General features: G+C 37.5%; 1 protein-coding gene across 1 annotated transcript in view; it reads left to right on the top strand.

Moving 5' to 3' along the window:
- Positions 1 to 12,846, top strand: part of CBLB (Cbl proto-oncogene B) — a 243,189-nt gene that overhangs the window by 188,650 nt on the left and 41,693 nt on the right. Inside the window, exon 11 of the mRNA XM_004378154.2 lies at positions 427 to 792. Coding sequence (XP_004378211.1) covers positions 427 to 792 — 366 coding nt within the window. The remainder of the gene's footprint in view (positions 1 to 426; positions 793 to 12,846) is intronic.

The following is a 12,846-nucleotide window of genomic DNA, read 5'->3' as shown; positions in this document are numbered from 1 at the left end:
TGATGACAACAACTTTACAAGTTTCTGGATGATGAGTTTCTCTGTATTTCCTAAGTCATAGACATGTGCAAAAAGTTAACTATTATCATGACATTATTTAGTGTCATTCATTCAGACCCATTATATAATTTTGATATTCTGTTACTTTTTTCTGTATCATTTTTATAAACATAACATTTGATTTTACGTACTTATTTCTACAAGAAAATCCTAATGAAATATATATGCACATTTTTAAATTTTTCATTCCTTTTTTAAAAAAAATCATTAAATAGCTATAAAAAAAATACCTATTAAAATATGGCATAGAAACCTAGTAAGTCTCCAGTATGGCTTAGAAAACAAAAGCAATAAAATGCCAGTTCAGAAGTCATTGAAGTGCGTGGCACAACTTTAATTTTTTATTTTTCTCTTGTGTCTCTGTAGTCATCTCCTTGCATGGTGAGGAAACAAGATAAACCACTCCCAGCACCACCTCCTCCCTTAAGAGATCCTCCTCCCCCTCCGCCGGAGAGACCTCCGCCAATCCCTCCTGACAATAGACTGAGTCGACACTTCCATCATGTGGAAAGTGTGCCTTCCAGAGACCAGCCCATGCCTCTCGAAGCCTGGTGCCCTCGAGATGTGTTTGGGACTAATCAGTTGGTGGGATGTCGACTACTAGGGGATGGCTCCCCCAAGCCTGGAATCACAGCGAGTTCAAATGTAAATGGCAGACATAGTAGAATGGGCCCTGACCCAGTGATTCTACGGAAACATAGATGCCATGATTTGCCTTTAGAAGGAACCAAGGTAAGAAATATGTAAAGCAGAAGTGAAAGAATCTGCTTATAAACTCTTCTGATATTAGGTAGCATAAAAGTCTGGGCAGTGTTTTTTGCTTAGTGTAGCACTTCCCTGCAGGTCTTTAATTATCTCCAAGTTATAAATAATCAGAAGCTCATTAAAACTTGAACTTAAAAGAAGTCAGGAAGAAGATTCTAAGTAATGATTTAATTTTAATGTGCCACGAGACAATTTTCAAGAGATTTATTTCACCTTTCCTTATTTCATCTGCGAAAAATTGCTACCCATTAATAACTTGTTGGTGGGAGAATCAGCACTGTATTTTTTTTTAACTATTTGGAAAAAAAAGTTTCCTAATCATAGCAGATAATAAATCAGTTGTTGGAATTAGTTGTTTTCTAGGACAGTACACCCTATGCAGCCAGATTAAATGAACTCATGTACTTAAAACTGCCAAACCCAGTTCACTCTTACAAAGCAAATTATTTTCCCATAAAACTGAAAAAAAACTCCCACACATCTTGAGTTCTGTCTTGGAGGATATCACCACCATCATTTATATATCTGAGAGAGAATTTATGCATTCTAGAAATCAAAGAGCCAGCAACAGAAATAATTCAGTCCAGAACTATTAGTAGGCCCTTGGCGGAGTGGTAATGTATTTTTCTGTATTTGCTTTCATGGTATTTTTGCTGTGAGATCAGATCATTCTCATATTCCTTCTGCCAAAGGAATCTTTGTCTGTTTTGAAGATTGTAATATTAGAAGTCTGTTCCTCTCTGTTTATCTTAAATTGTATTTTAGGGGAGTAATCTATTCCTTCAAAATAGTGGCCTGCAGTTGGTGAGCTCACCCTATACTGTGTTCAAGAAACAAGCAAGAAGTGTGATGTATGACATATACTCAACTCCTGTGTTTGTTCGGTTCTATGTGGTGTGTGTGAAGGTAAAGTTATAATGAAAACTTTGGGCAACAGTATTTACCCTCAGTGATAATCTAGAGTAGCCAGGATAGGAAGAGTCAAGACTCCAGTGTATCATTAAAAAAAACAAAGGAGGTGGTGGGTTGCCATGACTCTTTGCCAATCTGAGTAGGATGTAAATAGAAGGGAAACTAACAACCAAACCTGTTGCCTTCGAGTTGATTCCGACTCACGGTGAACTCGTGTGTAGAATAAAATTGTACTCCGTAAGGTTTTCAAGTCTGTGGGCTTTTGAAAGCAGATCACCAGGCCTGTCATTTGAAACACCTCTGAGTGCATTTGAATCGCCAGCCTTTTGGGTAGTAGTCAAGCACTTCTGTGTTTTTACCACCCAAGAGAAAGCACTTACAAAAGCATTTTATAATCTTCTCTGAAAATGGAGAGTTATTATTCTCAAAAGAATTTTTCTATGATCTAGAATCCTGAATAGAGGGATCTACTGTTATTTAATTTTTAGTGATTTCTTTTCCCTTTTCCTTTAGCCTCTGTTACTTTTCATTCATACGTGATCACATTTGTGTTGAGAAGAGAGTAGGAATGAGCTCTGACATTAATCGACTGGCTATATTTTAGTAGCATGTTATAATTTACTTCCTGACTAGACTTCAGAAATACTTAAAATTATAATAATTATCACAGCCAATTCATTGAAGACCTTTTATTTTGGGGTTCTTTTAGATAATATGTTGTGCAATTTCAGTATTACTATAGACCTAATTTCTCGGTCCTAGAACACTGCTAATTTTTCGGGGGGGGTGGTTACCATTTCAAAAATTGAGGTTACAGTTTCTTAGAGTATGGGTGAGATATTTTTATTATATTAACTGTAAGTGTGACTTATTAATACTGACTTCAGTTATGAAGATTCCTTTTAATATTTTTTCTGGAACTTTTTTATTCCAATCATTAATGCTAACTAGTATCAAAGAGAATATTGAATGAATTGCAAAGTTTATCTCCTCCTGAAAGCTTGCTTTTAATCTTGTTTAAAAACCGAAACCAAACTCGTTGCCCTTGAATAAATTCCGACTCATAGTGACCCCATAGGACAGAGTAGAACTTCCCCGTAGGGTTTCCACGCCTGTAATCTTACTCAAGCTAAAAGAACTGAAGAAAAAATTCAAGCCTCGAGTTGAAGCACTGAAGGATTCTATGGGGGAAAATACTGAATTATGCAGGAAAGAAGATGGAAAGAATACACAAGAGTTACTGTACCAAAAAGAACTGATCAGTGTTCACCCACTTCAGGAGGTGACATATGATCAAGAACTGATGGTACTGAAGGAAGAAATCCAAGCTGCACTGAAGGGAATGACAAAAAAAAACAAAAACGAAAAAAAAAACAAGGCCCCAGGAATTGATGGAATACAAATTGAGATGTTTCAACAAACAGATGCAGCACAGGACATGCTCACTTGTCTATGTCAACAAATTCAGAAGACAGCTTCCTGGCCTACCAACTGGAAGAGATCCATATTTGTGCCCGTTCCAAAAAGGTGATCCAGCAGAATGTGGAAAATCATTGCTGATTTCACAGACAAGTAAAATTTCGCTGAAGATCATTCAAAAGCAGTTATGGCAGTACACTGAAAGGGAGCTGCCAGAAGTTCAAGCTGAGTTCAGAAGAGGACATGGAATGAGGGATGTCATTGCTGATGTGAGATGGATCTCAGCTGAAGCAGAGAATAGGCAAAAAATATTTACCTGTGTTTTATTGACTATGTAGAGGCATTTGACTGTGTGTATCATAACAAATTATGGATAACATTGTGACGAATGGGAATTCCAGAACATTTAATCGTGCTCATGAGGAACCTGTACTTAGACCAAGAGGCAGTTGTTCAAACAGAACAAGAGGATACTGTGTGTGGTTTAAAGTCAGGAAAGGTGTGCGTCAGGTTTGTATCGTTTCACCATACTTACTCAGTCTGTATGCTGAACAAATAATCGAGAAGCTGCTCTGTATGAAGAACATGACATCAGGATTGGAGGAAGACTCATTAACAACCTGCGACATGCAGATGGTACAGCATTGCTTGCTGATAGTGAAGAGGGCTTGAAGCACTTACTGATGAAGATCAAAGACCGTAGCCTTCAGTATGGATTCCACCTCAACAAAAAGAAAAGTCACAACTGGATTAGTAAGCAACATCTTGAAAAGTTTGAAATTGTTGAGGATTTCATTTTACTTAGATCCACAGTCAACACCCATGGAAGCAGCAGTCAGCAAAGCAAACAAAGTATTTCATTGGACAAATCTGCTGCAAAAGACCTCTGTAAAGAGTTAAAAAGCAATCACGTCACTTTGGGGACTAAGGTAAGCCTGACCCAAGCCACGATATTTTTAATCACCTCATATGCATGCGAAAGCTGGGCAGTGTATAAGGAAGACCGAAGAAGTGTTAACGTCTTCAAATTATGGTTTTGGCGAAGAATATTGAATATACCCTGGACTGCTAGGTGAACTAACAAATCCATCTTGGAAAATTACAGCCAGAATGCTCCTTAGAAGCAAGGATGGTAAGACTGTCTCATGTACTTTGGACATGTTATCAGGAAGGGCCAGTCCCTGGAGAAGGATGTCATGCTTGGTAAAGTCAGGATCAGGGACAAAGAGGAAGACCTTCGATGAGATGGTTTGACACAGTGGCTGCAACAATGGGCTCGAGCATAACAACGATTGTGAGGATGGTACAGAACCGAGCATTGTTTTGTTCTGTTGTATGTAGGGTCACTGTGAGTCAGAACCAACTCTTTGGCACCTAACAGCAACGTTTACGTAAGCATACTACCACCTCTTTCTCCCCTGGAGTGGCTGGTGGGTTCGAACTGCCAACTATTCCTTTGGTTAGCAGCTGAGTGCTTAACCACTGCACCACCAGGGCTCCTTCAATCTTCTTTATACCAAAGCCAAACCCATTGCCCTTGAGTAGATTCCAGCTCAATAGCGACCCTGTAGGACACAGTAGTACTGCCCCATAGGGTTTCCAAAGCTGTAATCTTTACAGAAGCAGACTGCTGCATCTTTCTTCCTCGGAGCAGCTGGTAGGTTTGAACCACTGACTTTTCAGTTAGCAGCCGAGTGCTTAACCATTGCACTGCCAGGGCTCCTTCCAGTCTTGTTTAGGTCTATCTAAATAACCTTCATTAAGATTTTTAAGACCCAGTCTCATATGTGGTGTGTGTATTATTATTACAGTGCTTATATTCTCAAGGTCAATCTCATTTTACAGCTAACATTGGTATTTCCACCAAAATTGGACTTCTAAGACTTATAATTTAACCTAGTTGTTTGACTTCTAAAGTTAATTACAATGAAGCACTTATATATAGTTAACAAATGCTATAAAACTATGAAACAGAACATGTCTCTTTTATTAATTTTATGAATGGAAAAATGCTTCCACTGCGTTTGACCACAGGGTGTGTTACAATTCACATAAAGGATAAAAAACCAAATTCCTTTTCTTCTTTCTGTGTGGGAGACCTCAGGCTGGCTTTACCTAACAGTGGGCATAAGGCTGAGTCCCTCTAGGGTCCTGTAGTTCTCATTTTCTTATAATTCTGGGTTGGAATTTTTATCACACCTTAGGTTTTCCCCTTTTTTGGTGTGGTTCCTCAGTCCAAATAGATTTGATTAGACATTTTTAAGTACTTTCTACACATAGGTCTCGCCTGGTGTTCATAACCAGAATCCTGGTGTTCCTTCCCCTTTCAGGCTTCACAAAATGTATTCGTAGAAGGAGAAGTGACAGCTCCTTCAGGCAGAAGTAGAAGTGATAAGGCTATGTGATACCTGCATTTTAACAGACCTAAAAAACCTATCAACATGCATCAGTTCGGCCCTGGAATCAGACCTGGTGTTCTCTTCTTGCTCGTGAATTTATTGGCATTGTAGATGTGAGCAGTTTACCTCATTTCCACTCCTGCTGCCCTTAATTTCCTTACTTTATGAACTGGAATAATAATAGTACCTAGGGTATTGGAGTTACTCTCCAAGTGTCTAATTCCCATACCTCTCTGTTAAGGAATAAAACCAGAGATAATGTGCTAGACATGGAGTGTAAGAATAAGTTGTAACAGTTGCCATTTTCATTAAAAATAGTAGCTTTTTTTTTTCTGAACCAAAATCGCCTTTACTTCCCCCTTTCCTTTTATTTAGCGTAGTTCCTAATATATATATTGTAAGCACTCAATAATGTTGCTATTATTATAATAATTAAGCCGATGACAGAAATGAAAGAATGTATGTGTGCTGAGGGTGAGGAGGAGAAGGTAGGAAGGAGAAGAGGGGGCTAGGGGAAGAGAATGTTCATGGTGCACAAGAAGTATAGACATGTAGACAGCTTTTTCTGTATTTTGAGAGCACCAGCCTAGAGCCTATTGCAGAACATAATTTTCTTGTGTAAAGTAGGATTTTTTTTTTTTTTTTCTCTTTAGAAGAGTAGTGGTTGTCTACTGGTAAACCTCATACTTACAGTAAGGAAAGGAGAGGGGATTAAATGAAAGGGGAGATGATTTTGATTAAAAAAAAAGACATAATTTCAGTGAAAATGATGAAAGTTGCAGTGCGCTCACAGCCTTCATACTTAGTGTGCTGTATTTTATTTTATCATAGGAACAAAGTGTGTGGAGACTTAGATATTTGGACAGTTATCTCTCAGCTTCCCATAACCCATTAGTCTCTCCAAACTTAAGCAAACACACATTCTTGTCAAAAAGTAACAACTATGGTTTAGGTTGAATTGATTTCACTAGAGGTAATGCTTCAAATTTAATATTACATTCTCATTTTAAAGGTAAGACTTAAGCGCTAGAAGTTTAAGTAAAAATTAAATGTGCATATGAAATACTGCAGGTGGTATTAGTAAGACTTGTCATGTTACTTAGAATGACATTGTTCTAAAGATGACCCTGTCTGTATACAATAATCTTTTGAAGATATGGCTAGATAAATATATCTTATGTTTCCCCTTTTTAAGTTTGTGGCTTTTCAGAATTTTGGTGGAGAGACACATGTTTATGTGGATGACCATAAGCTTATCTGTGTAACTCAGGGCTGTCCTTCAGAAAATAAGTACTCTGTGTACTCTCGTTTCTTTTCTAATCTGACATTGTTGGAGGCCAAATGATTGGGATATTTAGGGTAGTGTTCCTGGGTGTGCATGTGTGCAGTGAGGTAAAGCGTTTCATTTAAAAAAAAAAAAAGTTTTCTTAATTGTGTTCATATTGTCGTGAAGATATTCATTTTTTCTGTATCTCAAGTGTCCCAAACTTTTTAACTTTAAGTTCTTAGGCAATATCTGAATCCTGAAAAAAACATGACAAACTTCAAGCTTAGGAATACATGCTACCTTGAAGAATGTAGAAAAATACCTATCTAGGTAGACTAAAATTTATAATGCATTCTATGATAACTCAGAATAATACTTTTACCACAAATTTAAACTTCCCCTGATATATTTTTATCCCTTCAACCTAATACAGTACACACACACACACACACACACACACACTCAGGATGTGCAAGACACTGTGAGGAGTAGAAGGATGGATAAAGCACAGTCCATTAAATAGTGCAAATGAGATGTGTATGTGATTAAGAGATGAGGCATCTAGTGAGAATAGCAGCACCACTGGAAGAATGTAATCTATGTCACTGAATTGTACATGTAGAAACTTTTGAAATGGTGTAACTTCGGCTATGTATATTTTCACCAAAAAAAAAAAAGGTCCTCCAAGGTCAAGAAGGGAGAGTGTTGACATGTCGTGAGGTTGTTAACCAGTGTCATAAAACAATATGTGTACTGACTTCAATGAGAAACTATTTGTTCTGTAAACCTTCATCTAAAGTACAATTAAAAAAAGAGAGAGAGAGAGATGAGGCATCTAAGAAGCATCCAGAAAATATAACGTGGAGTCTGAAAGAAGAAAAAAGATTTTTCTAATTGAATTGTGGTGTGGAAGAAGGAATAAAGAAAACTTTATACAAGAGCGTCACTGGCTGTAGACATTAAAAGATTGGTAGGTGTGTTTTTGGAGACATGAGAGGAAGGAAGAACATGGAGGTGGGAAAATCACAGAGTGATAGAAGTCTACTTTGGGTGGAAAGAAGAGCATACAGAGAAGTAGTCAGGGGAGGTAAGACTAGAAATGTAGGTTGGAACCAATTATGGACCAATTAAATTCTACACTTAGTTATGTTCATTTGGGAGGCAGGGAAGAGCTTTTAAAGTTTTTTGGCAGAGGAGTGATAGGATGAGAATTACGTGCTTAGAAGATTTTAAATTGGTAGCGTTTCAGATGGAATTGTGGCAGATTTGGGACAGTGAATTAGAAGGGCAGAGGAGCATAAAGATGTTCCTTAGCTGAGTAGTTAATGAAGGCCTGAACCAGTGTGGTCTCAGTGTGTTGCTTCACTTGATACGGATCAGTTTGCACATTTGAGGAACTATTGTTTCGTTCCATTTGCAGACAGGATTTCCAGATTTCCAGAACACATAAAATATTGATTTCTGGCGTAAGAAGTTGTGGCTTATTGCCCTTCCTCAGGTAGGGGCAGCTAAAATGATTTTAGGTCTGATGAAATGGGTGCCAGTGGGAACATGAAATTCAAAATGACATAAGGTTAAATCTTGTCATCCAACCACTATTATGAAGTATAAATGAGTTCTTCAGACAAACAGAAATACATCCATCACTTTCGTACCTGCACATTGGGTTCTTAGCTGTTTGCATGCATTTGTTGTCTCAGTCCTTCAATTAGGAAAGAAATACGGAGAACTCATATTTAGTGTTTGGTATGTTGTTCAGTCTCACTACCTACGTACTTTAGAGCAGTATAAAGGAAGATCAGCCATTAAATGCAGTACATATGTTTACTGAGAATATTTCCATTCAGTAAATTAATAGTTTCTTCTTGCTGTACCAAAGGGAAGTCATGTATCAAAGAAGTCATTGGTTAATGCCTCCATTAATAAGATCATTTAAGCCAGTCAGCAGTCAGTATTCATTTAGCCAAGCCCTACTGTGTAGAAAGCAGGAGCCCTGGTGGCACAGTGGTTAAGAGCTTGGCTGCTAACCAAAGGGTTGGCAATTCGAATCCACCAACCCCTCTTTGGAAACCTTAGGAGGCAGTTCTGCATTGTCCTTTATGAATTGACTTGATGGCGACAGGTTTGGTTTGGTTTTGGTGTGGAAAGCAAGGAGCCCTGGTGGTGGCACAGTGATTAAGTGCTTGACTGCTAACCAAATGGTTTGGTGGTTCGAAACTCACCATCTGCTCCACAGGAGAAAGATGTAGCAATCTGCTTCTATAAAGATTACAGCCTTGGCAACCCTATTGGGCAATTCTCTTCTGTCCTATTCGGTTGCTATTTGTTGGAATTGACTTGATGGCAAAGAGTGTGGAAAGCAATGAAAGAATGTGCTGTGAAAATAATAAAAAAAAGCTTTGTCCCAAAGGAGGCTCAATGTGGGATGAATGTTCTTCCATAGAACACATTGTTAGTTGCCATTGAGTGGATTTGACTCATGGTGACCACATGTGTTACATAGTAGAACTGCTACATAGTATTTTCTTGACTGTAATCTTAAAAGAAGCAGATCACCAGTCCTTTTCTTCCTCAGTATCAGTGGGTGCGTTTGAACCACCAACTTTTAGGTTAGCAGTCAAGTACAAACCATTTGCGCCACCTAGGGACCTTCCACAGGACATAACTAGCAAAATATCAGCAAATGACAAATACTAAATGAGTGGTTCAGAAAAAACATACTGAAATTTCAGAGGAAGAAGAAATTTTCTAGTTACTACATGTCAGTAACAGTGTTTCTAAAGCAGTTAAAGACAGTGCTGTTTGCGTTTTAGAGCATATTAATAGATTGTTACACTAAATTATTAACAAGTCAGTCAACTTCCTTAGGTTATTGCCCTCCTAGAGAGTAAGCTACATCATTAACTACATGGTTTTACCAATGATAGACATTGCCTGAATGATTTATCTTCATGAAATTTAATTGTAGTACATAAAAATGTTCAGGCTCTGTTATTAGTATATTTATTCTCTCATTTACCTAATGTTCAAGATTTTCTTTTAATATCCCAGTAAACATTTGAGTGTGTTGATAGGCTTTTTCAGATATAACCTCAATGTTTTGATTATACACTTGTTAAATTTGAGCCAGTACAACTAAAACTGTTATTCCCATATCTCTTTTTCATTATATTATTGCTGAAATTTTAACAAGTTTATCTGCAGTATATTAGGAGGAAGTATATTAGATACTTCCTCCTAAAAGAGCAAGTTGGTTGCATATAAAATCCATATTTCATGCTCCAGAATAAATTTTAGATGTATTTGTGACAGAAACATTAAGGAGATTTGATTGCAAAAATCTTAAATTGTGTATATTCTGGCAACATGGTCATGACTCCAATTAAGGACGACTTAAAATACTCAGGATCACAATGAGAATTCCAGATCTGATACATGTATTTGTCGGTTAAAAGGCATTTTTAATGTAAACGGGTTTCACTGAACTTTGCAATAATTAATATCTGTTAGAAAATTTCTTCTCTCTAGAAAAGTTCCAAAAACCCTGCCTTATTCTGTTATTTTACCCATGGTCAAAAACTTCTGATAAACCATTTTATTTAAAGATATATTTTGTCATGGCATTACTGCAGTATATTGAATCTAATGAGGGGAGACATGAAGATGAGAAATTGGAGCTAAAGCATAGGATCTAGTTTTAGAGTGAAACTTTAATGTTATAAGGTATTATGTAGCTTTGAAATGCAAGCGTTGCTGTATTTCAAATGCATTCTTTAAGCTTGTTCCTTGTCTTATTTTAAGTCGATGGGCAAGGGTACAGCCTTTTCAATTTGGGATTCTAAAGCTTCGCACCAATTTATAACTGTCAGGGCTGGAGGAAGAATTCTTTACGTCTCTATTGGGTTATCTAAGACTATGCAAGATACATTACATCCTTTCTGCCCTGACAGCAGTCTACTTCTAAATATGAATGAATAAAGGATAGGAAAGACCTCTGTGAAAAAAAATTTAGTGATTTATTTAAAAGTATCAAAATACGCTTTTAAAATCTTTTCTTGTGAAATGAGTAATTGCAATGTTATTTTTCGTTCCTTCTTTTTTCTGCCTCCTCCTCCTCAGGTGCTTCAGTTTCAAGTCATTGGATAAGCAAAGAGCAGTTGTTCAGGCAGTTACTGTAGTGAAACTGAGCAACATGGAAATCAGAATTTCCTAATTCTGAGTAATTAAACACAGATTCTCTGTGGGTACTTAATGAGCAACTCAACTGTTTTCCTTTCTTTTGGTCACAAACTGAGAATTATATTTAAAGCTGCCTTCACTTTGAAAGCCAGAACAAGTCTGTAGTTACTATTAGTGCCGAAGATTTCAACCTTGAAAGAACATAGGCATTTCTGATTATAGTCATGTACTCAGTTTTATTGATAAGATTAAGACTTTTCTTTTAACTCTGGAGAGAGATAATTTACTGTGCTTTTATTTAGAAGAAATTGGAGTAAGAATTACTCCAGTGCTGTTTTTCTTTACCAAATCCTTACAGAGAATGCTTAATATTTCAATGAGAACTTACTTGGGAATTTTAGCTATCTATATTTGATTTATATAAATTATAGTAGTACCTCTGTGTTTAGGGATCATGCTGTACCATATTTTTTTTTACATATAACATGGTTCCACTGTAGGGGGTGGTGAATAATCACTATGGTATTGTTGTTGTTAGGTGCTGTCAAGTTGGTTCCGACTCGTAGTGACCCTATGTACAACAACGAAACACTGCCTGGTCCTGAGCCATCCTCACAATCGTTATGTTTGAGGCCATCCTTGCAGCCACTGTGTCATTCCATCTCATTGAGGGTCTTCCTCTTATTTGCTGAGGGTCTTCCTCTTATTTGCTGACCCTCTACTTTACCAAGTGTGTTGTCCTTCTCCATTGACTGGCCCCTCCTGATAACATGTCCAAAGTGCATGAGACAAAGTCTTGGCATCCTTGCTTCAAAGGAGCATTCCAGCTGTACTCCTTCCAAGACAGGTTTCTTCATCCTTCTAGCAGTCCATGGTATTTTCAGTGTTCTTTGCCAACACCGTAATTCAAAGGCATCAATTCTTCTTCGGTCTTCCTTACTCATTGTCCAGCTTATGCATGCATATGAGGTGATTGAAAAATACCATGGCTTGATCCAGGTGCACCTTGTTCCTCAGGTGACATCCTTACTTTTTAACACTTTAAAGAGTTCTTTTTTAGCAGATTTGCCCAGTGCAGTATGTCGTTTGGTTTCTTGCTGCTTCTATAGGCGTTGACTGTGGATCCAAGTAAAATGAAATCCATAACAACTTCAGTATCTTCTTCGTTTATCATGATGTTCCTTATTGGTCCAGTTGTGAGGATTTATGGTTTCTTTATGTTGAGGTGTAATACATATAGAAGGCTGTAGTCTTTGATCTTTATTGGTAAGTGCTTCAGGTCCTCTTCACTTTCGACAAACAGGGTTGTGTCATCTGCATATCACAGGTTGTTACTGAGTCTTCCTCCAATCCTGATGCAGTGTTTTTCTTCATATAGTCCAGCCTCTTTGATTATTTTCTCAGCATACAGATTGAATAAGTATCGTGAAATGATATATCCCTGATGCAAATCTTTCCTGATTTTAAACCACGCAGTATCCCCTCGTTCTTTTCCAACATCTGCCTCTTGGTCTTTGTACAGGTTCTGCATGAGCACAATTAAGTGTTTTGGAATTCCCGTTCTTCAAAATGTCATCCACAATTTGTTATGATCCACACAGTCAAATGCCTTTGCATAGTCAACAAATCACAGCTAAACATCTTTCTGGTATTCCCTTCTTTCAGCCAAGATCCATCTCACATCAGCAGTGATATCCCTCGTTCTAGGTGCTCTTCTGAATTTCAGGCTTGAATTTTGGCTTAAATTTCTGACAGTTCCCTGTTGATGTACTGCGGCAACCATTTTTTAATTATCTTCATCATAGTTTTACCTGCATGTGATAGCAGTGATATTGTTCAATAATT

This window comes from Trichechus manatus, unplaced genomic scaffold, assembly GCF_000243295.1.
Source record: "Trichechus manatus latirostris isolate Lorelei unplaced genomic scaffold, TriManLat1.0 scaffold00055, whole genome shotgun sequence".
Taxonomy (NCBI): Eukaryota; Metazoa; Chordata; class Mammalia; order Sirenia; family Trichechidae; genus Trichechus; species Trichechus manatus.
Note: the sequence above shows the minus strand (reverse complement) of the source record. Positions and strands in the feature narration are given on the sequence as shown.